Source organism: Colossoma macropomum, unplaced genomic scaffold (assembly GCF_904425465.1).
Source record: "Colossoma macropomum unplaced genomic scaffold, Colossoma_macropomum, whole genome shotgun sequence".
NCBI lineage: Eukaryota > Metazoa > Chordata > Actinopteri > Characiformes > Serrasalmidae > Colossoma > Colossoma macropomum.
In genome coordinates this window covers 26,358,850-26,386,006 of record NW_023494803.1, presented here as the reverse complement: position 1 = coordinate 26,386,006, position 27,157 = coordinate 26,358,850, and the positions used below count along the sequence as shown (strand labels likewise).

The window sequence follows — 27,157 nt, the reverse complement described above, 5'->3', positions numbered from 1 at the left end:
TGGTGGGCAATACAGCAAAAATATAACATCACGATACCTGAAGACATTTTCACGATACATGATATGCATCACAATATTTAGTCTGTCTAAGTTTTGATAAGTTGGAACTAACAGAAAAGAACCACAAAGCACTTAAAAATACTATCAAAAAAGTGTAAAACGATGGATTTTATTTAGCACTTCACATCACTAAATTCATCAAAGCAGGTCTGATTAGTCCCTTGTTGTAATGAAACACGCAGTTGGTCAGTGTTATTTAAGAGTATATCTATAATATACTCATAAATTGTGTGACATAAAATATTTCACTAGAGTGATTATTATGCTTCACATCGCCCACCCCTACACAGCGGATAAAATGAATAAGTCTGAACACATACACGCAAGAAAAGACTGACAGCTAGCTAGGTCTGAAAAATGACACGTTTTTATATCGAAATTGCAATTTAAAGAATGCAATTTTCCAATTTCAAGAGTTAATCAACTCAAGTTATTTTTTTATAGCCTACATTATCAATAACACAGTCTAAGTAAGTTTTAAGTGGGGAAATTTAATCCTAATGACACTGAGCTTGTGAACTGCTTGCAGCTGAGACCAATCAGAGGCAATGCTCCAGAGTTGGGACATTACAACCACAACTAACTGGCAGTCTGGCACAGCATGTTCAGTGTTCAAGCCTTCACTCAGAAGGAGTAGATATGCTGGTGTTCTTGGCCCCAAGAAGCAGGCCTGGAGCTCAATTAACAGTAAATAGTCACAGTCACAATACTGGCAAGAAAAACTGCAATTAGATATTTTCACGCAAATCGTTCAGCCCTACAGCTATCAGCTTGCAGTGACTTTCAAAGTGCAGTCATTAGTTCACACTTTGCCTTTCCTTGTAGTCCTCTGCACAAAAGTCAGACACTTGTGGAAGAATGGCAAAATAGGTCTTTGAGTCTAGCCTCATTCCAAAACAGAAGCCACCCATCTGACACTGCTATTTATACCTGGCTCTGAACCAGTTATTGAGCATGAGCAAGAAAACCAGCTGCCTATAGCCACGTGAGCAGCCATTTTCCATTCAGTCTAAACAGGACAGAGTTATGAGTTACCACAGAGAAAAATGCAGATATCAGCCTACTTTCCAGCCACTCTATCCAAAAAGACACACTGGCTCAGCTTTTGCTGAGCATCAGCTCAAAGAATCAGAAGTCCTACTCAGGGTATCCTTGTTATAATTGCATACCAAGAATAAGCTGAAGCGCCACATGACTGAACTCGGTCCACTTTCTCACAGTTCCAAATCCGTTAAATGAGATGAGTATCAAATTCAATGTCTCACACAGAGACGCTCTCTCACACACACGCTCTCACAAACTGTTTTAGTCCCTTGTGGCAGGATAAACTGCAGTCCAGAGGGAATGCTGCACTGGTGTAATGAGCGTGGAATTGGGCTTTTCCTTTTCACTCACCTCACACTGCAAATGTTTATGAGGGGGAAGTTTCACACCACACAGACTGGCTGCAGACCCATTTCACAGACCCACTGCCCACTTCCACTTTCTCTCCCTTTTCCTTTCTCTCTCTCATCTTTTACCACCCCAACCCCTCTGTTTAAAAGGCACCAAGCAGTAATCTCACTTCAAATATTTCAACCCACACGGCTCCTCAGAGAATGAGGGAGACACACGGAAAGAGACAGAGATGTAGAGACAAAAAGGGGAGGGGGAGAGGGATGAATGCACAAGGCTAGCAAGGTAGGTTGCATTAGCACAGTGAGAGAGAGAGTGAGGAGACAGAGGGAGGAGGGAGAGGACAGACTTTGCTGTTCCAGAAACAGCACTTTGCTTCTGCTGTCTAATGAAGGTACAAAGCCTTACAAGCAAGTTGGTAAGACAAGTAAACCCTGAAATGACACCAACCTATAAGGCTATAAGCAATCAAGAAGAGGTAGAGGATTGCGTGCAAAAAGTGAGATGTCTCAAATGTTAGTAGTATTGAGGTAATTTATGATCAGCAGCTGGGAGAAGTTAGGCGAACTCACTACTGACAGCACAGGAATCTGGGCCATGGCAGAGGTACACACAGTAATATCACCAACATTCACATAATACCTACAGTCTACTCTGATATCAGTTTCACTGCATAGTGTACCAGGAGTAGGTGTACAAAAATATGACAGTTTAAGATAGTCGCGATTTACAAAACGTATCACAATATTTTGTATTTCTGAGGTTTGACAAGTTGCAACAGATGTAATACACCAGTAGTGCCATCAAAAATTACAAGGACAATGGAAACACTAATGTTAGCCTAAGTTAATTCTTCAAAAGGAATGATTCAGGAAAACTGCTTCATTTAGTTTCATCACAATGTGAAGTGTAGATGGCAGAGGCCCAACTTTCATCACTAGCCTTTACACTTAAAAATGATGGTTCATCAAGGGTTCTTTTCGTGAAGAAAATGGTTCTATATAGAACCAAGAAACCAAGTGTTCTTCTATTGTTACAATATCAGGCTTTTTACAATACAAGAACTCTTGTTAGTGCTAGACACTAGTGCTTTTTTTGTCAATCTGAAGAACGCTTTTATGATGCAAAGAACCCTTTAATCATGCAATGGGTTCTTTGAGTGTTCATGAAAGAACCATCATTTAAGTGTGTAGTTAAATATTCTTTAAGCTAAAATACAGTCTGGTTTAACAGAACTGTTTTTTTTTGCAAGAGATGTTTAGTTTTACTGAATGGAATGCATTCTCCACACATACAATGTATGTTTACATGCATAATTAGAGTTTTTGCTAACTTTTGTTACGTCCTTGGACAACAACAACAACAAGGCTCGTTGTCTGTCAGACGATGTTGGTGAGCGCACAATCAGCCCCTACTTAGAGCTCCACCTTGGCGTTAGATTGGTTTAGAAATTTCCCGCTCAGTTTGTTCTCACACTAGTAGGTCTACATTCTCACCCACATGTAGCCCTAAATCTCTTAAGGTTGTCCCCAGATGTTCTCACTACAAGACTATACATCTAACTTAGCATAGACAATTATGTTCTCTTTGACTCCCAGTACTGCAGAGATTCAAACTTTTGATCTCCCGACAACAGAGCAAGACCATAGAGAGCTACGCCACTTTAAACCTCTTGTAAATGAAACGTGCAGTTAGTTAGCATTGTGAAAGAACTGATAACATCCACAATATCCTTAGAAAAGCAAAACACAATTTATCATGACAACAACATATCTCCATTATCATCCACTCCTACAGCATGGGTATTCAACTGCCATCCTGGAGGGTCAGGGTCCAGTGCAGTGATAGGGGATTTTCCTACTTAAACATGTCCACTAAATCCAAACAGATAAGTTGAATGCAGTGAACGAGGTGTGTTTAAGCAGGAAAATCACCAAACTGCGCTGGGCTCTGGCCCTCCAGTACTTTCTTGGTTGAGGTCTGTCATCTCCTCTTGATAACAACAAGCCAAACAATAAACAGTAGTGTGCAGCTTTAAAATCTGTTTGACCTGGGCTGATTTTTCACCTTACTTCTTGTCTCCTGCCTGCTCAAAAACATCACATGACTCCCAGCATTACTCCTACCACCATCACCCGCTCTTGACATCCTCTGACCCCTCCCTGGTCGGCAGAAGTGACAACACACATATACACATGAGCAGGAGAAGCAGACCATCTCTACTCTGTGTTGCCAAAAGCCTGGACTGTGTTGCCCCAACAGGCTGTGAGCTATGCTGTGTGTGGACAGGCAGCAGTGGGCCTCGATGGGAGCGGCTGACAGGGAGGTGGAAAGACCAATAGGCAGGCTGGTGAGGTGAGGGCATGAACAGTTCAGACAGAAAAGATAGCTGCAGGAGGAGAGCCACTCAGACAGGGCGCTCTCTCGGAGGGCTGCCTGCGTGGTCGCAACAGGGGTACAAGCAAGATCTCAGATCATTACTAACATATTTGAGATTACTGCTCAAATTTATCGTGCTTCAAATGGTATAGCAATTTCTTATTATGTATTTGGCACCAAGCTTTTTTCTTATCATCTGAAAATGCACAATGCTCCCACACTGCTGATTCATTTGAGGCATTTGTCCATTGTAATTGGTTGTGTGCCAAGACATCATGGATGCGCAACACAAATTTATTACACATTAACCTTCCAGGTATTTATTGGCTTATTTATTTCCAAACCTTTTAGGCTATTGAGCTTATGGCACACTGAATTTTCAGTGGCAAATAAAAGAAAATGCGAACAATAAACAGCCCAAGTACACTGAAGCTAGACATTTTTGAGTTCTGAAATGCTGACAGGGCTGCAACATAATGTGACGTCATTCTGTGCCATCAGTGGGAATCAGCATCAGTGTGTTTTACAGTGCGTCAGGTGGTTGGGAGACAGAGAGAGAGGCACAGAGAGGTAGAAACAGAGATAGACAGTGACAGAGTGTATGTGGAGTGTATGCCACTGACAAAATCACCTTGACTGCGAAGCTGCACTTGCCGCTGCGCACTGCCTCCTCGTCTGTCTGCCACTGGTGCGGTCTGCTGGACTCGGGCACGTACACATCTTTCTTGCGGCGGAAGCTCTGCCGTAGCTTATTCATGGTTTAGCCTCCTCCTACACAGGAAGAGAGTGGAGAGGAAGTGAGGGTGGGAGACGTGGACACACTGCTGTGTGGGAGAGCTTTTCACTGTATGTGATAGTGATGTGGCCCATGGCTCATGTGGTCTGAAGAATTCAGATTCAAATTTATTGCCCCTTAAATAAACACAACATACACATATAGTAGCCCTTAAAATGATTTCCTTCCCTGCATGTGATAGTGAAATGGTCACACCTACAGTTCCTATGCAGAATTCAGCTTAGAATTAGCCATTCATTTTGGAACAGATCTGAGGCCTCAGCTTCGCCTTTTGACACAGCAAACCAACTGGGCTGCAGTCCAATTCAAGCTAAACTACAGAATATTAACTCTACGCTACATGCCTTTAAGTGCCATCACACATACTTTATCATAGCGTATCTAGACAACATCTACCCAGACGCAGCGTGAACACCAACACATACACACTAAGGAGTGACTGGTATATGCGGCAGGAAGTCAGATTAGCAGAGCTGTCACCTGCAGAGACAAGTGGTGTAGAGACAGTGACACAGCCACTATAAAGCAGGCACTCTGCCCCTCTGATAGCCAGCAGCACTGATTAAACTCCAGCATGCCAGGCCCTGCCTCTGTGAATGCTAACAAGCATGGAACCAATGCATAGTGGAGCAGCTCTTAGAATGTGGGGAGAGAGAGGAGAGAGAAAGAGAGGAGAAAACAAACAAGCTCATATTTAGTAAATTATACCTTCAACAGATTCTAAATTGTTTTTTGTTAAAAACATTAAAATGGTTAAGCATACAGCATTTTGTACTTATCTGATGCAACATCAGATCATTTGATGATATACATTCATGTTGGGGAGACGTGTTAGAAGACAATCTATGTATGGATTATTACAACAGATTTATCTGTTTAGCAAGCAGTTAAACTGTTTACTGGAAAAATTAAATTGAGGTGAACTTCGGCCTATTGCACCATCCTACAGTCTCTTTTTCTGTTAGGAAAACGAATTGTTTAGATCATCTAAAGCATTGATAAAATGATCAACAGATTAATCAACTACTGGATTGTCTACCTACCCTATAGTTGTCACTTTTACTTCCACAACTCAGAACACATCAGGATGTCCAGTACTGTGTGAAAGTATAACCGGTTTCAAAACATTTATCTAAACAACAACTGAATTTTTGCTTGTAAAAGCACCACACATGAAATCAATACTTATCTAATACTGTTTGTTTTATTCCGATATTAGTGCTTTTCTAAACAAAAAAATGTTCACATACTATACAAATTGTTAAATTTAATTTCCTCAGGTGGCTGAAACTTTTGTACAGTACTTTGTGTCTCCATGCTCACTTGTAACTTAATACTTTATTTAAAATTCAGCCGTTCAGTCGAATGTAATACTTTTCATTCAAGGCCAAAAACACAGGGCTTAAACAGCAGTTCTCAGATATAAGCTGCTCCCAAATTATATACTCTGCTAGTCCAAGTGTAATAGCTTAAAACATAAAAGTTATTCTAATCCTGTACTGTGATACAGGAGAGTTCTGATACCATCATAATCCAATTCACAAATCTACCTCAAAGTACGCCTTGATCTGATTGCGATACTGTCACTCATTCTGCCATCACAGCATGTAAGCTGCTGTTAATACTCAACATGAGTGATAAGCTGTATTGCTTAACAATGCATTACCAACAGTGCACTTTCAGCAGTTGGTACATTACCCTAAAGCAGAAGGCCATCAAGGTTAACTGAAAATAAAAAATAATCAGTATACAGTTTATTGGCATATTGGTTTGCCTTGATTATTATTTAATCTGGTCAGAGTAATTTTGTTATTTTGTTCTGGTGCGCTTTATATTTATTTTCTACTCAGATGAACTTTACTCTGGAAATCTGTATACAAGTACTTTACCTCAGTGAATGAACAAATTACTTAACTTCTAGCATACATACATAGATATTTGCTATACACTGAAGAAACTGAGGTGGTAAAAATGCTGGATCAGCTGCTTTCCACAGTGCTAGCATTTTTAGGAGCGTTCAGTAACATTGCTGGGTTGTAGGCTACCTGTGTGAAATGGGCCAATGAGTGCAGATCTGCAGGGGAGAGAGCAAAGAGCTCATATGAATGAGCCAGAAGGAAGGACTAATTCAAATGCACACACACACACAAGGCTGCGGTCAGCAAAGCCACAGACAAACACCTTCGTCTGAAAAAGGAAAACTACAAACACTGCATCGTAAAAACCTTTGCCCAGAACACCGCGTGTGTGTGAGCTGTGAGCCAGCGGAGGCACGAGAGAAGAATCCCATCAGGGGCTGCTTCCTTATCTCCCTGTCACACACCCGGCCTCTCAGGCTCTTCGCACTGAGCTCACACTGCTGGCCCTGTCTCCAGAGAATTACTGCTGAAATCATGCTCACTTACACACACACACACACACACCATAGCGCAGCTTCGTGCATAAACAGGTCAACCAAACACATTCAAACATGTATAGTAATATACATGTATTATTAATACATTCCTGTCCAGAATAAACCAGCCATGTACAGCTAAATTAGTAAATATTCGATTAAATACAATAACTTGATTCTCAAAGAAACCTTCTCAATGAAATCAAACAATCAATAGTTAGCAATTTGCCTGTTGATGTAGCTTTTTTTATTTTACTCTTAGTGACCTCTTGTAGCTGCCTGATGGTACTTCGACATACAGTACTTGAGTACAGTACAGTACAGTGCAAAAGTTAGGGATCACTCTTCATTTATTTCATTTCCAGTCAATACTTCCATTAGGTACAAGTTATTCTTATTATTATTTTCAGCGTCAGGAAAGCAGGAAACACATATACCAGAAAATTACATAGAAGCATCAACGACTAAATATAATACAAACTATTAGATGTGTCCTCCCTTTGCCTTAATTACATCTTCCATTTTTATCCAGACACTTCTGTTTTCAAAGGAATCTTCAGGAATATTTCTTCCACACCTCCAAAGTTTAGTAATCTCAAATACTTTTAGTGATGTTGAGGTCTGGGCTCTGAGGTAGACAGTCTTTTTTGAGAACATTAGCAGCTTCTTTGTTTGATGTTCATTTTTTTCTTTTTTTAATTTCCTTTTCTCAGCAATGGCTTCTTCGACACATCCTTGAAATGATACACAGATATGATTTTTGATCCTAATATCAAGACTTGATTCAACTTTTGATAATTTATGTGTTTAAAGTATCTTGATTCTGGATTTCTTGATTTACACAGACTGGTTTGGCCCATACTGGTTTTGGCCATACCAGCTTTCTGACAAAATCACAACCCCAAAATCATTGCAATCCTAAAATTTATAAGCAGCTTTGAGGGTGTATTTGTGTATATAGCATTAGCCTTTCTCCGTCTCCTCTCTAAGGCATCCAGATGACTAGTTTTGATCACTGCCTGTAGCTTCTATAAATGACAGAAAATGAAAGCCTATCAGAAGAGACAGAGGGGCTTATAAGTGATATGGTTTTAAATTTCATTTTGTTTAATTTTCAACATTTTTTCAATACGGTATAGATATTATTACATGTTTATTTTATATTAAGTGTATTTAACAATGTCCTAGTTAACATTTTCCAATAAAGTATCCTGGAACCGTTGAAAGGCTATGCATGATGCTACTGTTCAATTAAGTCCATTTTTACTTCTTGGCATGTAAATCTCTGATTACTCAATTTTGTCATCAAAATAATCAGTAGACTACTCAAACACTTACACAATTAATACTGACAGCCCTAAACTAAAGACTGCTTTAGATTTGAAATCCATATTCACTAAAGTCACTTCACTAATGCAGGGGAAACTGAAATGTTCTATAAAAACCTTAAAATCGCTAACACTAACAGGAGGAGGAGACATACAAGTGGAATATAATATGAATGATAAATGTTTGTGTGTGCGTCACAACAACTACTCAGTAAATGGGCGTCTGAGGAAAAGAAACATGCTGGTGAAAAAAGTGGTGTAATCCGTTCAGTATCTGATCTGTACATCTCTCTCAACTCCTTCAGGACAGGCAAACAACCAGTAATGTCAAGCCATGTTCTCTCTCCCGCTCCCTCTCTGTTTTATTTAGGTCATATTATATCTGTGCTGAGTGCAGGCTCCAGGCGAGCTTCTGTCGCTGTGCTTTCACAGCAAAGCTGACGAGAGAACAAGGAGGAGAAAAAGATGAAAACTCTCCTCCCTCTTCTCTCTGCCAGATTTCCGTCACCTCCAATTCACTTCATTTGCCCCTTTACTCCTATTAGTCTGCAGTCTGTCTGCCTTCCTTTCTCTCTCTCTCTTTCTCCCGGTCTCTCCCTCCAACAGGCCTTTTTACAAGTTTTTCCCTTTAATGTTTTGGCCTCTGCTCACGCCTTCTAGTGCCCTGCACCCTGGACTCGTCAGACCCTCTATACGCTTCTGTCTGTCCTTCTCTCTCCTCATCTCTGAAGGTTCAGATGTGTGGGAGGGGGAGTTGTGAGTTGTGTGTGGGGGCAGAGAGCAAGAGCTGGTGGTGGGAAAGAGGGGAAGAAAGGGAAAAAAAGAGAAAGTTGGAACAGAAAGGCAGAGAGAAAGAAAGAAAAAGAGAAAGAAAGAGAGAGGCTGGGAAAAGGACACACAGGGCAGGCTGAGTCATGTGAGGGGGCTTTGCATGAGTGGGATTGTCTGAGAAGGGTCCTGCTGCAGGATTGACTGGGACGGGGCAGCAGGGTATGGGGTCAAGCAGTATTCAGCCCAGCAGGGGCCCTCAAAACCCAGCCCTCTCACCTCACAGTCACTCTTTCACTCTCTCTCTCTCTGAACTTTAATAAGACCATTAGCACGAGCCCATTAGGACTTGAGCCGTTGCCAGATAGAGGCTGCTTACTAACTCCCCACAGGTCACTCACCTACTTCTCTCTCAGATTCACTCATTCATTGATCTGTCCATTCATCCATTCATTCATCAATGAGTGACAAAGACTTGTGATTACAAGATACAGGAATGACAGAATGTATGATAGAATGAAAAAAGCAGTCTGTACCAATTTACATATTGTGTATCATAAAAATATCACTAAGTATCATGAGCTCATATCCCACACCCTTAACTGTCAGTACATCTAAGACACTGAGGGGGAAAAAAAACAGATTAAGACCACTAACAGTGGAGGACAACCGATATGTCTTTTTAAGGGTTGATACTGATTATTAGTAATCAAAGACACAGATAACCATTAGCTGGAGCCAATATTCGTGTACCATAAACTTGATGCTTGCAGTGTGAAAATTCCCAAGAATGCAACTCTTACTCACAACTTGCATTAAATAAACATAATGTAATATTAGAATATTATGAAAAATACAGTGCTTTGATGTTTAAGACAGCCACACATCAGGCAGAGCTTTTCCGTGTGTGGGTGCAAGCAAGAAGGCTTAGATACAAGCTATAAAAATTGTATACACCTTCACTAACCAAATATTGAGAACTCTAAATGTAACCCCAGTGAATATATATATATAAAATAATACACACCTAAGTAATCATATAGTAAAATTTACAAAAATTTGTAAAAGGGTTGCAGACGTATTCTCATTGGCTCTTGAAAATATGCTGCATGAGCCAAAAGCAGAGTGGTGGAGCTAAAATTTAGCCAAAGCAGCGCGGTGGAATCTTTGGAAGTATCAACGAAAACAAAAAAAATGAAAATAAGTTACAGTTTTACAAATAATTTACTGCTTTATGGAGGACTGTGGCACCCACTGAAGCTCCGCTACAGGCACACATATTCCTAACGGATTCAAACTACTAAAGAAGCAGTAGGCCATGAGTTAGCACACCATTTGCGCTCCCATGCACAGAAACTGCTTCACCACTTTTTTTTTCCTTTCAATGTGGCATCGCTTTGCTAGTACATTTTGTCCATTCTAATGTTATCACAAAAATGTCTTGTGATGTATTGTGATGTTATATTCTTACCATATTATCACCCCTTATGAAACACACTAGCTTCAAAAAAGCAAGGTGAATAAAGAAGGGCAAGGGAGAGAATGAGTGGGACAGAGAGTGAGCAGTGTTGGCCTGCAGATATGAGAGTATTTGAATAATCTCTCCAGGAATGGAAAACTGATTAATCCCTGCAGAAGGATCCTGGGGAAGAGCACAAAAAGCCTTTGAGAGAAGAGGAGGGGACTGAAGGGAGGAGACTGAGAGAACCTATAGGTTGGTCCCCCCCCCCTCCCCAAAACACAAGAATACAGGCCTCTCTTATCCTTAGGCTCCATCTACCACACACACACACACACACACACACACACACACACACACACACACTTAGTGACGGCTCCTTTCCGTGTCTCACAGTGCCATGAATGAAAAAGCCGAAAAACGCTGTTAGCGTAGTAATCCAATTTTCGAGCATCAGCACCAGCTTACATAAAAACGGAAAACCCGAATGCTGGCCACCTTACATAATGCAAGACTCTACGCACAGCGAGGCTGAATGGGCCAGCTCCAATCAGACAGCGCAGTTCAAAAACGGGCTTGGGTCAGCAGGAGCCAGTGCCAGTGAACAACAGAGCTATAGCCAATCACAGCCTTTATTCATCTGGCCTCATTTCCTCATCTTGCAAAAACGGGAAGTCCAATTAGCATGGACAACATGGCTAATCAAGGGGTGACAGTCTGTACTGCAACACCAATATAAAGTTGATTCAGATTACTATCTCTATCAGATTCACACACTTGGTTCTTTTGGTGATTCATAGCATTAGATGAGCTTTGAATCGCATACTCAATACAATAACAGTAATGTCCACAATATAACACCATGCTTATCCTAAATAACAGGAGAAGGACACTCAAATGAAGCTCCATCTTTACAACACATCTCAGAACACAGATCTGGGCATGAAAATAAGAAGGAGGAGAGATAGAGAGGGGAAGAAAGATGTGATAGGATTACAATGTGACAATATGGAACTGGAGGCTGAGGAGAGGAACCTGCCCACAGTACAGTGCTATAGGCTAACCTAGGATCTTCATCCCTTTCAAACACTCAAGATTCTTGAATTTCTTTACAGATGCTATTGAACAGCTGCTTCTTTAACAATAATTTGCAAATGTCAAAGATTATTACAACCCATAAGACTACTAAATCTCCTCCAATAGAAACAAACCCTGGCAAGTACACTATCAGAGCAGAGATGCAGGGAGAAAGAGCAAGAGAGAAAGAGAGAAAGAGAAAGAGAACCCAACTGTGGAGAAAATAACAGAATATCTTGAGCATGTGGCCAAGAGCTCCAGACTGGCCGGCCAGGAAAACTGGCAAGAATTATGATTCGTGCCCAGAACTGACGTTCAATAATAATTATACTCAATGGAGCCACATAGTGGAGTAACAACTGGCTCATTTTATTGCCAGCTGACTTCAATTGATCTTATAATGGTGATGTGTTTATCATTACTAGTGCAGAATCAGGCAGAGATGCTAAGTAGAGAATATCGTGTGGCTGTAAATACTGTCATATAAAAAGACATAAATCTGCAATCACAAAGCTAATTCTTGAAAATAATCATGACTCTTTGAATCATAGAAAATGCTCTAACTGAGCACAGTGTCTGATAGAAACATCACATAACCTGACATTTTCAGTATCATTCTTGCAACGTAAAAGCTGTCTATATATGCTGTTTGGGTACAAGCTCTTAGTCTCCTGAGAGAAAACAGTTAACCCAAGAAGCAAAGCCCAGGAAGAGAAGGAGATGGAGTGTGAAAGAGCACAAGAGGGGAGATATCAAAGGAGCTTCTCCCTGCTGTTCTAACTGAGAGGACAGTCAGTGGGGGCTGTCAGCCTCAGAAAGCCTCGGCTTAATTGCCGTTAATTGTAGCTAATGACCCCAAGAACTAAACTCAGGCCATATCAAGATGATCTAAACCTAAAGCTGCAATAGGCTCACTGTCTTCATAATAGCTGGCTGTATGTCTGCTAGAGAGCATTACCTGACTATGGGAACATCTCAAACCATCTCCTCTAAAACACTGGAGGCACCCCTGTCAAAACAACAGGGTCATTCTATGTCAAATCATTTCTTTGTAGTTTTGTTTGCCAGTCTTTGTTGTTACCAAATATGGAGATGTCACGTTATTACTGTTTGAAAAGAAGAACTAGTAAAAATACATAATTTTTATGATGTGCGTTGTGTGAACTGAATGTGATTAGGCTATGACGTATGTTAAATGTACTAATGTTACCTTCATCTCATGTGACCTAGCCAAAGTAAGGTTGAAGCCAAGAAATAATCTTGTAACTCAAAAACCATGACAGGTATCACTCACAAAGTTGTATGTGCACTTCCAAAGAGGAAAGCACATCTTTTGGCACCATTAACAAGCTCCTTAAATCTCCCACTTCTGTGCAAGACCAGACATTTTTAAAGCTGTCACTTTGTAACTGACCTACTTTGGAAAGAAATTGAGCGGGGTATCTGGGATCCAGATATGAAAAGAAGATTTCAGGTGATATGACTGTATTTTTAATACCTACATTTGTCTGTATTCCCAATAGTTAGTGGAACTGAGATGAAATTGGAAGGCTTCTCCAAGTTTTATGTGTCAAGTCGTGCAAGTATTATTTCAAGCATTCATGAGTTATAGATGGTCTAATCAGCTCCGCTCTGCTTTTGAATGATTGATCTGTGTGTGGCTGTCGCATTGTTCAGAACTGTCAGCATGTTTAATTTCACATCTTCTCATGTAGTGGCTGCAGTATCTGTGATCTGTGGTGTGGTGTAGTGTGGTGTATCGTGGTGTATCATACCAAATCAGATCAAGAACCATATAAAAAATAATGCTTCAATCTTCAGTTATAAGGAGTTCTTTCTTTTTTCACCTTCTTTCTTTCCCCATTATAGCCAGTAGAGAAAATATTAACTCTGTGAGCTACGGGTCCACAGGGAGAAGGGACTGAAGTAGAGGAGAGTGGGGAATAACCCAACACATTTCAGTCTGTGCTAAATCATTTTAACATTATTTGAGAAAGATTAATATTTTGTACAAACAACCTCCAACCTACACGTATCCTATTACAAATTTTGTTTCAAGCACCTAAGCCTAAAGTAGCAACAGTGAAAATAACCCATACGTGGAGTTAGTCGTAGCAGACTGAGGGGCTAGTTGTAACAGTCAGGTAAATAGATGCAAACACAAATACTGCAATATAATTCTATGCTGTTTGATCTAAATATGTTTTCCAATGTAAATGCATAAAATTTATGGACAGCAGGGGTGTAAGGATGTGATGAGTTATCGTTTTTTTGCATCACGATACATTTTTGATGTAGAATTTGAAAAGAAATGCATTTATTTCTTTTTTCCCTCTGGTAATTTCCAAAATGCTTTTAAGTAACTTCGGTAATTTGTTTTATTTATTTTTTTTTACCACTGAAACTATGGAATCCAAAACTGAGCAGTGGTGGATTCTACAACCAAATAGAGGTGCAAATCAGCAGCTACCACCATCCTTATGGAACAAGTTTTTTGTTTCGCCAGTTCATAATCAGGACTTGGCTGTTTGAGTCCTGAGGGGAGACGTTTTCTCCACAAGTCTGAAGCTGGCTTAGTGTTCACCAGCTTCTTATTAAAATTTTCCGTTCCACCTTAAATGTTACATGCTATTCCTGCTCCTTTTAAAGTGGAATGGAAAATTTGATTAAAAAGCTGGCTAACTTTAGCTTTGTGTTTTCTCATCTCTCCATTAACTGACACATTTGGATGATGTCTTCAAATATGCTAACGTATTTGTGAGGTATTAGCACAGTTATCTGATCCTTGCGTTAACCACTGTCAGCACACGGTCACCTTCCAGCAACTCTTTGCCCATCGCTATTGTACTAAACTGAGAAACCTCATCATTTCAAATCATAGCCAATCAACCATCCAAGGTAACCAAACCAGTGTTAACTAGCCCCCGCAAAACACATGGCAACTATTTAATATAATATATGGGAAAACTTGTTTACTGAAATCTCTCTTAACTACTAGTCCAGTGTGTTCATGCGTCATACTGTATTCACAGTTACTTCATTTTTCCCCATATAGACTTCTTGAAGGACGTTAGCTAATGCGTACTTGCTGCATTGAAAGTGTAGCCACACAGTCGTACGCAAAAGTTTGAGCGCCCCTGGTCAAATTTCATGTTTTGCTGATTTTCTAAATGAAAAAAGTACACATCCTCTACAGAGAACACACTTCTGCACCATTTATTTCACATCTATTCTTATTTACTAAATTTAACATCTGAAAAATAAATAAATACATACATACATACACACATACACATAAAATGTGGCCAAAAGTTATGTTGCATTTTATTTTTTACTTTTTTCTACTATTTCCAGCATGTCAGAAAAGAAGAAATTATGCACTAAAATTTGCAGAGATGCTATATGTAAGTTTGCTCTCTGTAGAGGATGTGCTAACTTATATGTACTTAGATAACATGATTCAGATACCAAATTTCAAAGGAAATATTCTGAGACTGATTTGCATACCTTCTCTAATGCTGTTTGATCAGTGCATACACAGTGAATGCTCAAAAATCAACTTATGCATTTCCTACAAGGTTAATGCAGCTAGAGTGAAAGATTTCATGCAGTGCAATCCATTAATAATTACACAGTGAAAAATGTTGTTGTTCTGGCCCTGGACACTGGAATCAAAATGAAACAACGGTCATGATGCTGAACTGAAAAATCTGTTTTAATTCAAAAGGTATTTAAATCTATTTTGGGTGAACGCAGTAATCACAGTCCTTTTATAGATATTTCCAACTTTCAGTGGACCATAAGTAATCAGACTATTTGCTGCTCAATTGTTTTCAGGCCAGCTGTGTGTTACTGCATCATTAGGTCATGCCCAGCTAAGAAATGGCTTCATGTTAATTCTAGAAGTGCTATCTGTGTCTACAGAGAAGCATAATAGTGGATGACTGTAGAATACTTTCATTATCAAGCATATGGAGTCATCAGAGCCAACGAAATGCCTCAAGATTGTGGATGGTACTTTATGGTGCTTCACACTGTCCCAAAACATACTATTAAAGAAACTACTGAATTTTTCACAGTCAAAAAGTGTAATAACTGCTCAAGGCAATGCGCTCAGCTGAACTTCACTGACATGCATTTCTGTCTTACAGATGACTAAAGACTTAAAAACTAGGGAACTGAAAATGGCCACATTACAGGCCTGGCAGAGCAGGTGATATCAGTAGGTCACAGACTTCATCAACTGCAACCAAGCACTAAACATGTCTTTTTATTTGAAGACTAATATGTTAATTTGTCAAGGTACCAATGTGATTCCCATACGGCTTATCTGATATAGATTTAAATACCATCAAATGAAAGCTGACATTCTGCACATTAACTTCAGTATCACTTCAAATCTAATAAGCTGGAAAACAGAGCCAAAGCAATAAGAATGGTGCAGTGCCCATCTACAACAGACCGTGTAGCATTCTTCAATAAGACGTGGAAGCACCCACTGCTCATTATATGACCACTTAAAGCATAATCATGCTTGCCATTATGGAGATGGAGGTCAAAGAGTTTAGTCTCCAACATTCTACTTTTAAGCAATGAATTAACCTCTACAGATCACAGGAGCTGAAAGCCTACAAGTCGCTTGAACTATAATTATTTTGTCTGTGAAAAGGTTTTACTGAAGAAAGTAAATTTGCAGCTCAAAGTAAATGTCAGGAGATGTCAGCTTGCATTTTTCTCCTCTTGTAAACAGCAACAAATAAAGCACATGCACTTCTATGCACGTCTATCGATCTGTGATTATTAGTGATAGAAAAAGTAAAGCACAGTACCAGCCACAGTAAGAGGTATGATGTAGGTATGGTGTCAAGAGGACAATAGACGCATAGTTAAAAGAAATTTTGGCAAATACTTCTATGTTCCACAGATATTAGAGGGTAAGTCAGAAGTTTCGTAGAATGTCAGTGCTGCTTTCACAGAACTCTTTTAGGTCTTGGTAAGTCATACAGTGTGAAAGGTGCTAGGCAAGTGCAGCAATTCACAATATAAAGAGGTTTAAGATATTTTATTAGACAAACCACTGTTGCCCCTAACGCTCTTAACAGCACTGTTAATACATGACTTATTAACAGCCCCACTAGCGAAATCACTCAAGGTGTGGACACAGTGGCCAACATGTCTCACATAAAACCTCTAAAACCACACATAGTCGCTGGAAAGACTCGAAAGAAATAATAAAAAGGAAACAGAGATGGCAGCAAGAGTTATGAGAATAGAGAAACAGAGAGGGACAGACACAGACAGAAAGAAATAAAGCATGTCTGCACTGACAAAGTATCCTCTTCCAAGCATAAGCTGACTGACTCCTATCTTCCATCAGAACAGACGAGTTTAAAATGTGAGCTGCAAGCTTTGTATTACGAAGCAACTCACTACTGCCACACTTTCTACCAGATACCAACGCACACAGACATTTCTTTTTAGCATACATTGCATGAAATACAAAACTAGGGATGTAAATGATTAACCGATTAACCACCAACCTAAACAATAGGTCGAGCAAAGCTACTGGTTAAAAATCCATCATTTTAAAAAGAGACACGCAGCCAGTTGTGATTAGGACCACTTTTCAAAAGGGCAACAGCACAACCTTCAGCAGTCCATCATTTTATACATATTATATATACACACATTATAAAGGTCTTTGGTCATGTAATCATGAACATATAGTTGTCAACCATTCTGTTAAAACAAAACCAGGTTCTACCAGAGTATGTTCAATTCAGTCTTGGGCCGTTTCTAAGAAATACGTGTCGATATACACGCCTAGCCCCACCTATCAGTACTATGTTCCACGATCCACACAAGGAACACTTTTTAAAGTCTCCAAGCATTGGTACAGAATTCAGCTGATGTGTGCACTCCTAAGTATTTTACAACAGCTTTGAACAAGGCTTAGACCATCAGATTTCAGAAACATACTTATCCGTTTTATAATTAATATTCTGATGGGTCATGTTCTTGATTTTAGGCTTGCCAGTTTATGTTTAATGATCTACTCATCTTTAATAATTTGCCGTAACAAACAGTAATTATTCAAATGGAAGAAGGGTTTTAGATTTTTGTGCATCATCCACAATTGAACAAAAGACTCAGAGAGTGTTCTAACTAGTGCTACTTTTATTCAAGCATTACAAACAACTCGAAGCACACTAAAGCTAACAAAGGCAAGTAAGGGCTATTACTTGATAGCATTTTTCCAAATGTGGGCACAATGGGCTGCACCTGGACAGGTACTATAGTGACACAGATGGACAACAAAAGCCAAACCATGATCCGGTGCACCATAAAAAAGCAACAGAAGAGAAATGAGGGAAATCCGAGGAATCAATAGAGCTTTCAAACACACTGGTCAACATCACTGTAACACAATAAGCAGTGTTATATAAATGCTTTGAATCCATCTCTTTTTGTGATATATTGTGTTTCTGTTGGTGCAGAAAGAACAGAGCAGCTTGTGGAACTTTGAGAAAAGTGACTTTCCATTTCTTATTTTTTTTCAGGAGCAGCATACCTCAATGGAAAGTTGTGCAACAATGACAGATACGCAAGTCTAAATGCCCAACCAATTCAGTCACTGAGAGACCTTAAAAAGCTGACAGAGGCACACAGAACAAACCAAACGTAACAGAGTCAGCTGTGTGTGTTTGAAAAACAGTCTCTTTATTTAAGCTAAGTGATTTAAGTGTGAGATCAGTCTTTGCGACTACAGCATTTTAGCACATCAGCACTGGTCTCACCTATTCCAAGCTGAGAAAAAAAATGAGGTGCCGTATGCACAAATAGCCCACATGCACAAAAAAAAATAATAATAATAATATACAATAAAAATAACAATAATAATAATAATAATAATAAATATATATATCTTCAGTTGCCCAAACACATATAAAGCAATGACTGTTCAAATCACAGTCCAAATGACTCACTCCTCCCTTCTCTGAGGAGATATGCCCTGTGGTACACGTTGACATTAAAAAGTACAACATTAAAAAGCAACTTCTGTGTGCACCATTTTTGCTGCACACTTCTACAAAGTTTTCAGCCTTACAGTTTTCACCCTTACTGAACGAGATATTGTCTACCCTCAAAGAATAAGGAGAGAAAGGGCCAAATTTCAAAAACAGGTGATAAAAACGCTAACACACAATTAGCATCTTTAATTCAGGCAAAGCTTACAGTTACGTAGTGCTTTGCAAGTTTGCTCCGAGTTACAGCTCTAGTGAGAGCCGGGTCAGTGTGATGATGAAACTGGAGCCTTCTGGGAAGGCTCAGCTCATGCTTTATTCAGGGGCTGTCACTCATTTCCTTCAACAGGACAAACGGATCTGGAGGCTAGAGCTGCGCTCAAAATACCGTTATGGCCATAAACTTAAATTAAATTCACATCTTTATATATGCAGGTCTTTAAAAGATAGGCTTTTGTGAGTCCTGTTTATCACAGTGATTGGAATTAGACTAGCTCTTTACATTTATTTTGACAGACAAAAAAATTATACGGCACAAAACTGTTTCTTTCTCTAAGACATGACTCCTTCTCTCACTCACTCATGATGTATTTTGACACTAGGGATTCTAAAGTAAATGCTGTTGAGAACACCTATCAATACTCAGACCAAGAGAAGACAAAAATCAAACCAACTTATGCACATCTACTGATCAGACATCATGCTAGCATGTGACCACATTTCAATAAAAATGACTGACTCGTTTAAGAGATTAAAATAGTTTGTTTATCTAGATCAGACTTAAGGCAGATGTTCGCTGATGGTGAAACAGATATGGAGCCTGAACAAAATAAATACCGGTCTTAAACTGTCCAAAATAACTATTACATTTCAGATTAGGTAGACGTACTTTGAAAAGCTCATTTTCTGCTTTAACTCTAGTCTTAAAGCAATTTACAACAGGTCCAGGGCGAGGTTTAATCTGTGTTCAGAATACCAGATCAAGGGCTGGTGTTTAAAAAATGCATTAACTTCCTTAAGAGAAGCCCCAGAAGTAAATGTTAAGACCTGAAAGAACCACTTCCCCTGTGAAAGAGGATATTGAATGAACAGGTAATAAGAGCCCATGTGACTCAAGTCAACAGGGGAGATTTCATCACACCCTATCAGACCAGTCTTACTGCTCAAAGAGGCCCAACAAGGCCTGTAGTATTTAACACTCTCCTCTCAGGTGACAACCCTGCACCTGACTTGCACTCAAAGCAGCCAATCTGTCCATGTTACTCTCGATTTATGAGCACCTTTGGTGGAATTAACTGTAAGAGGTCAGTGCACGTTCTGTGAGACAATGAAGCTGGTACTGCTCATAGAGTGGCAGAGAGACACCAAAAACAGAAAAGCGAGTTAAGGCGAATACCGGAAAAATTACTCCAAACTATTGGGCCCAACTACATGGAGGGCCGACAACTGGACAAGTGGATCTTTCAGTTATGCCAGGCTAAATGGCAGCTCCTCAGATTGGGGGCTGGGACCTGGATTGCAGGGCTGAATGGAGGTCTAATCAGCAGATGCTGTACAGTCTCCAAAACGGCCAGATCTGAGAGCTGGGTTACCGCTCTTGCTGAATGCTTGGTGCAGTTGGATGATGGCTGGATCAGCACAGCAAGGGCATTGTTCCCCTGCTGTCAACTCAGCGGACAGCCAGCTTTACAAGGCCTGTGCCAGACTCACTATGGACTGAGCGAGCTTTGAACCGAAGAGGTGCACCCAGACAAAGGCTGTCTGACTAGCACACATACCCACCTCACGGGCTGTAGCTCTGATAAATGTCTGAATGACTAGAGGCAGCCCTGGCAGGCTTCTGACGCAATCCAAAGGAAATGCACTCCTTACAACACTACCACCTCCTACTCTAGAAAAAGAACACACGCTCGCATTCTTCACACATTACTTACAGTATGCATATCTGAGGGAGACACTGAGGAGGTGTCTGTGGAATTCTCACAATCTACTTCACATTATCCTGGTCTAATGTATATGGGCATTATATGTGAAGACAAGGAAAGTTTGAACAGTGCCATGATAGTGGGTTATGTGGTACGGTTTTTGTTGTTGTTGTTTCCCAATAAACAAATAAATAAATAAATAAACAAAATAAATATCAGGGCTTATACACAGCTATCAAGTAGCTAGATTAGACAGAGTTAGGATCAGTAACAGAGGTTGCTCTCAGCTGATAGGTAACAAAAGGGAAAAAGTTCTATCCTTGATACCACTAAAAATATTATTCACTGAAGTAGCCAAGCTAAGCCAAAAAACTGTACGGGGGGGAAAAAAAAAACAAACAAAAAAAAACTCACCCAAAATCCTACTGTATGGCAAATTAAAAGCGGTATTGTGAAGGATATGCATCCATCACAGTCTTATAAACTTTTCCAACCAGTCGTTAAAAAAAGCTCGCAGAAAATGCAAGATTCCACTGCTTTAACTGTTGCCAAAGAGGTCTCCTTCTGGGAGAGTGGCTGTCAAAAGATCTGTAAAAACCGTTGTTACTATGTAAAAGCAGAAACCATACAGGTTTTGCAAAGTTGGACTGTAAAACTCTCCCTTTCTGATGTGATTTAAGGAAAAAAAAAAGATCAAACCTGCATTTGGGCATGTGTCCATATGAACATGTATGAGGAAACAGGAAATGTTACAATGTAGACTCAACACTCTACAAAAAGTTGTAGAATCTGATAGCACCAATGCATCAAAGTGTGTGGGCATTTACTGAAGTTTGAAACATCCTGTGTCTTGAAAATACTATAGATAGTTCTGACAGATCACAGTGTAGGGCCTGGCACCAGCAGACTCGCTAAAGCAGATTGGCAAGTTCTCAGAAGTGAGTGATGGAGAGGCAAGAGTTCAGACAGGATGGGTGGAGTTTCTAAGGTAGTTTCTTATGCAAGATCAAAAGTAGCCAGCTCTCAGAATCTCCCAAAAACTTCGCTCAGTGTAATTCAGTGTGTGCCCCTCCGCCATTCTAGAAGCTCTACAATGATCTCTCTATTGAAGACAAACCAGAACTAGAACTCACCCTTCTATTACACAACAGTGTGTGCTGATCTAATTTAACAGGCCAGGTTGAAGGTCCATGTAAACCATGACTCAGCAAAAAGAACAGATTTCATGACAGCAAGGGGTAGAGGAAAGGGCCTTCTGTTTGGCTTCTCTATGTGTCCCAAAACAACCCTGTTTACAGACAGTGAGCCAAAAAATTGAACAGGGTGTGTTGGATTGAGTTCCAGGAGAATAGCTGAGGCAGAGACATGAGTAGCTAGAGGAAAGATTTTCCCTCCGATGGGGTACAGACCTGCATCCCTATAGCACCCAGAACCTGCTGCTGTTCTAAGAACCTAGATTCGCACTTCAGATGCAGGCAAAGCTCTGCGACCTGTATGTACCTCTTGGCCAAGAAAGGATTTTAAAAATACACAGGGCAAAACCTTATCTCAAAGCTATTGTAAAACAATGTCTCAGGATTCAAAGGATTCATAACCATTTCATGCAACAGCTTTATGTGCAAGAAATTTTAGAGGCACCAAACTGTTTGGACGTCTGGTTCACATCACCACCACCAAGAACAATTCTGACTTGGTAAATTTCTTTAGAATAGAGCATTTCACGTTAAAACACTCTGAACAACTTTGTTTACAATAACATTTAAATTATATTTCATAACCCCACCACAAGAGTTGTGAAATAATATACATGAATTGAATACAGTTTTATACTTATACTTAAAAAATGTGTAATATCAGACACACTGACTTAAATTTGTATGCATCAACTGATCTAAACATACTTCACTATAGTTCTAAAAGAGACAGAAAAAAAATCCATGTGCTGTTTAAATTTGTCTTCTAAGATTATGCTTTCATCAGGCTCTGCAGTCTTGTTTTCATATTCGGATTTTGGCCAAAAAATAAAAGCAAAATGAAAGCTGCCGTTACTTTTTTTGAAAATGTATTTTCTGTCTGTCTCCAGAACTCACAACTAAACTACCCATGGCTGTGTTGCAACTTCAGTAAACTCTGCCCGGTTTGGTTGCAAAGTAGAGGAGATAAAAATTAAAAGGTATCTATGACTGTAAAAGAGGTAACTGTTCTCTGTGCATGGAATTCTAGGAATGAAACGTCCACCATAATTAAAAAGTATTGCATTATTGTGTACTTCACACTCAAAGCCTTGAAACAGATCCAGGTTTACATTTACACGTTTTTGAACACCTAAGTTATTTATCTATCCAATTAAAAAAAGATGTAAATGCTCCTAACAACACATTAATTAACTGAGCCTGAGGCTTTCAAACTGTGGGCCAGAACCCACTGGTGGGATGTACTGTGGCGGATGAGCGGGTCACGAGGGAGCTGCATGAATACATGCATATTTTTATTCCTTGAAAGCCGAACTAACTGAAGTGCATTTTAGATCCGAAGGGGTAACTACTCCATTTATGCACCACATCACAGATACTCTCAAAGAGTTCACGTGTTATCAGGGTCACAATTTCCTCAATGTAGGCCGATGCATGTTTCATTCTCTAATAATGGTTTGCTACTATTTTTGATAATTGAAAGAAACGTATGTTGAGTAAGTGTTATGTAGGTCTTATTTCACTTTTCAGAATATTTGGTGGGTCACAGGGCAAACACTACCTCTACATAAGGATCCCGACATGAAAAATGTTGCCCCTAACCTAAACCCCTTTAAGAGGTGGTTCAAGATTCATCCTAGCCAGATGTTACAAAATGTCTGAATCAGTCTTTTCAAAGCATAAAGGACAACCAGAACTCCTCCCACTGCGTAACCTCATGCATAACTCTAAGTGGGAACGCACGTCACGTAGGGACTAAACACATGGGAAAGTTCGAGCAAAGTTTCACATTTACTCTCACTCAGACAGCAGAAGTATTTGCTGCAGCTGCAGCCTTGGTTGTTGCTATATTAAACAGTTTCATCAGCTGTCTTTCACTGTACACATGACAGGAATATGAAGTTTTCCTGTAATAATAAAAAAAAAAATGTAAAAAGCAAAAGTGCCATGCAAAATTGCAATTCTGAAAGTACCATCCATCACATGACATACACTGCACTTGTGCACCATTTTCACAAATACATACACTAGTTGGCACTTTACAACACTGCCCAATGCGTTGTACATGCAGAAATGACGTTAGAGAAACTGCACATTACAGAAGGAAACAGAGGTATAGGTGTTTTAGACGTATACCAAAAAACAAAACCTCTTGAATTTACAGGAAATTTATAATCAAATTAAAGGCCTAAAACCACACAAAAACACTAGAAGATTTTACAAATGTAATGGTTTTAAAATCAGTGAGACCAATAAGATATTTGTTTACAAATAAGTGAGCATGTGTTTCCTATTACAAATCTTCAATATTGCATTAAAAGTCATTGCTCTTCCTGTTAAGCTGTCTCTTTCCTCTTAGAGGGAGGAGTACAGCCCAGACCCTAACAACAGAGCTTCCCTCTTTTGACCTCAATGATCCAATAAGCATGCTCTGCTAAAATTAAATACAAAGATAAGCAGAACAGATCTTCCCAAAATTTCTGCTATTGTAAGTTTCTTTCATTTAGCTGAAAAGAATTAATGTGTTAAACCCAAGATAAGGCTTTACTGAGAACTACAATGTTGGCTTAAGCACTACCTCTCATGAGTAGCTCTTGTCTGTTTAGAAATCATCCGTGGCAAACTTCTTAAGACCAGAGCACACCGACTAAACATGCAACAAATGCCAACAGTCAAATGTTTGCTGTTGTCTTTAGAGTGTCCAGAAAAAGAACTGATGAAGCAAACAAACTAGTGTGAATGAGGAGAGAATGTTTTAGATTCTCCCAACAAATCAAAACACCAGTATGGCACACCTGCCAAATGTTTCTGTTTGTTAGTGTTTGTCGGTTTTCATCTGGTTAGTGTGCTCTGGTTGTTAAACAAGCACTCCAGTGTGTGACGAGAGGGGGGAAAAAAGGTAATTTTCATTGCCCAAATCTGTTGATACTGAGGCTGATGCCCTAACACACACGTTTAGAAAATGCAGAAATTGAGACTAGATCCACCGTCTAAGTGTTGGTACTATCACTGGTAGATCATGAGTTCGATCCCTGGCAACACCACAGCTAGAAGTCCAAGACAACATAATTGGCCTTGATCTCTCTGGGAGGGTAGAACAGCCCACCATCTGCTTCTACTGCTAGCGTGATGCTAGCCAACACACACGTCTATTAGCTCACATAACAAAATTGGTAGTTAGAATTCTCCTATGACTGCGTTGAGCTGTTCACTGAAAAACATGAGGCAGGCTTCAGGTGTCTCTGAGGAAGCAAGTGCTAGCCTTCACCCTCAACAGTCTGCATTTATGGGGCACGATAAATACGTAAGTTAATATTGCTTTAAACTTTCCCTCAAATCTAATCTATCAGTCCAATTATCTGCCGATGCTGACTGCCGAGTGATTCCGATATCACTGTGCATCACTGAAAAACTGTTTAAAGCTATACATTCTGAAATTCAGCACAACTGTGAGTAAATCTGAACAAAGAGCTGCTTCAGCTGTAACAGTTACCCTCTGAGCCAAGCCTGAATTTTAAAGGTAAAATAGCAATCATTTTGAGATCCGACTGACCGGAGACACATCTGACTGTGAAACGCAAATGCACTGCTGTTAAATGTGAACGAGGTTTAATCCAGATACATGGCAAATTAAATGACCAGGCGTAAATGGAGCCTGGACAGCCACTGAAGTTTGTGCTGAATGCTGGAATTAAATCTGGGTGTCTTTGAGAAAGCCAAGATTAGTTATGGTGCCATTGTTTGTGCATGGCCTTAATCACTTAGGCTACCTGCCAGTTCATTCATATCCAAATAGCTGCAATGGACTTGACAATGTTCCAGCATTTTTTCTTTCACACCGAGAGTATGGCTCATCCTTCCTGTTGCAACGTAAGCTCTTCATGAGTGTTGGAGCATGAGCTGAAGCGTGTGCGTGTGTGTAGGAGAGGGTGTTTGTCTCTGAGACTATGTTTAAGCAGGCAAGTCTCAACAGTCTGCTCTGGTCAAGGGTTCTCCTCAGCCTCAGCTCTGTCATTGTTTGCCTTAATGGCAAAGACAATATCATCCAAGTCTCGCTGAGTGCAGAGGGACTGCATTACTCTCTTACTCACACAAATGTCCCCATTATCATAAGCCCATCTGATACTTATGACTTAATAAAGAGCATTATTTGGCATGCTGCTAGACAAACACCATCAAAGCTACTGACCAGACAAAAACTATTCAGCAATAGGAGAGTCTTATATCAATGTGAAATGGCAATACCAGATTAGACTGTGTTCGAGTTTGAGATGTGCTTTAAAGCAGTAGGAACTAAAAAAATCTGCAACACAAGAGCTGAAAAGCTCAAAACAATTCAGAATATCCAACAAATCAAAGGCTAAAACCCTATGAATGCACTGTCATTGTGCAGCAGAGTGTGTGAATGTGACGTCAGTGATCAATCAGAGTGCTGGAGGCTTGCCAGAGCAGAGTCCCTGAAGCAGGCTCAGTAGGCAGCAGAACAGTCTCAGTATGCCTCACAGCAGCCGTCACAGCTTTCCTACTTGTCACCGTTCCCTAAACTGCTGCTCTGCACACCCTGTGGCTTTGATATCAAGAATTAACAGCCTAAATCCTCCAGAGGTATCAAAGGAGAACAGTGCTCCTTCCTATTTTCACATCTGCTGTGCGATAGAGGCTGCCATCTGGTTATAGGCCTTTTCTCAAAGAAATAACATATCATACCTAATCCAATAAGATAGGTCTGTTACAGGCCTGCACCTTCTTTCTACTGCGCTAATAAAACGCAGCTTAAACAATCAGGCAAAACATCTAAAACGATTTGGGCATAGTACAGATTTCTGTCGTGATAATCATTAACTGTTTAGTACCATTCCAACATTGCTAAACAGTACTCCTACCAGACAGAGCTACCAGATAAGATTTTTATGCGTAGAAGATACACTATATTAGGCAATGTGGACTGGTCTGGGAGGCACATAAAGAACAAAAAGAAATTATGCAAAGTCCAACATGTCCATGCCTAAATGACCGACTAGTTCTCAAATGACATTTTGAATATTCACCTCTATCAATACAGGTTACTGCACTCATTGACCCCCGGGACCGGACATCACAGTTTCTGCTTGAAATAAGGTTTGTTGAGACAGGACATTAACTATATTAACTAGTAAACAGAACAAGAAACATTTCGTTTCCAAAAAATAAAGACGTTCTAGATTATTAAATCATGCACGATTCCCAGTGATACCCCTCTGGTTTTTAAGATAACTGCTAAGGCATATATTATTCAGAAGCCCTTTACAGACAGCTTGTCAAGCCTAGCCGTATGTGGAGGTCGAGGATGGACTTTAGCCTCTCACCCTCAGCTCTAT

General features: G+C 39.9%; 1 protein-coding gene across 1 annotated transcript in view; it reads right to left on the bottom strand.

The window, feature by feature from the left end:
* The window catches only part of numb (NUMB endocytic adaptor protein), a 45,200-nt gene that overhangs the window by 16,948 nt on the left and 1,095 nt on the right, over nt 1-27,157 (bottom strand). Inside the window, 1 exon segment of the mRNA XM_036593756.1 lies at nt 4,466-4,605. Coding sequence (XP_036449649.1) covers nt 4,466-4,591 — 126 coding nt within the window. The 5' untranslated portion in view covers nt 4,592-4,605.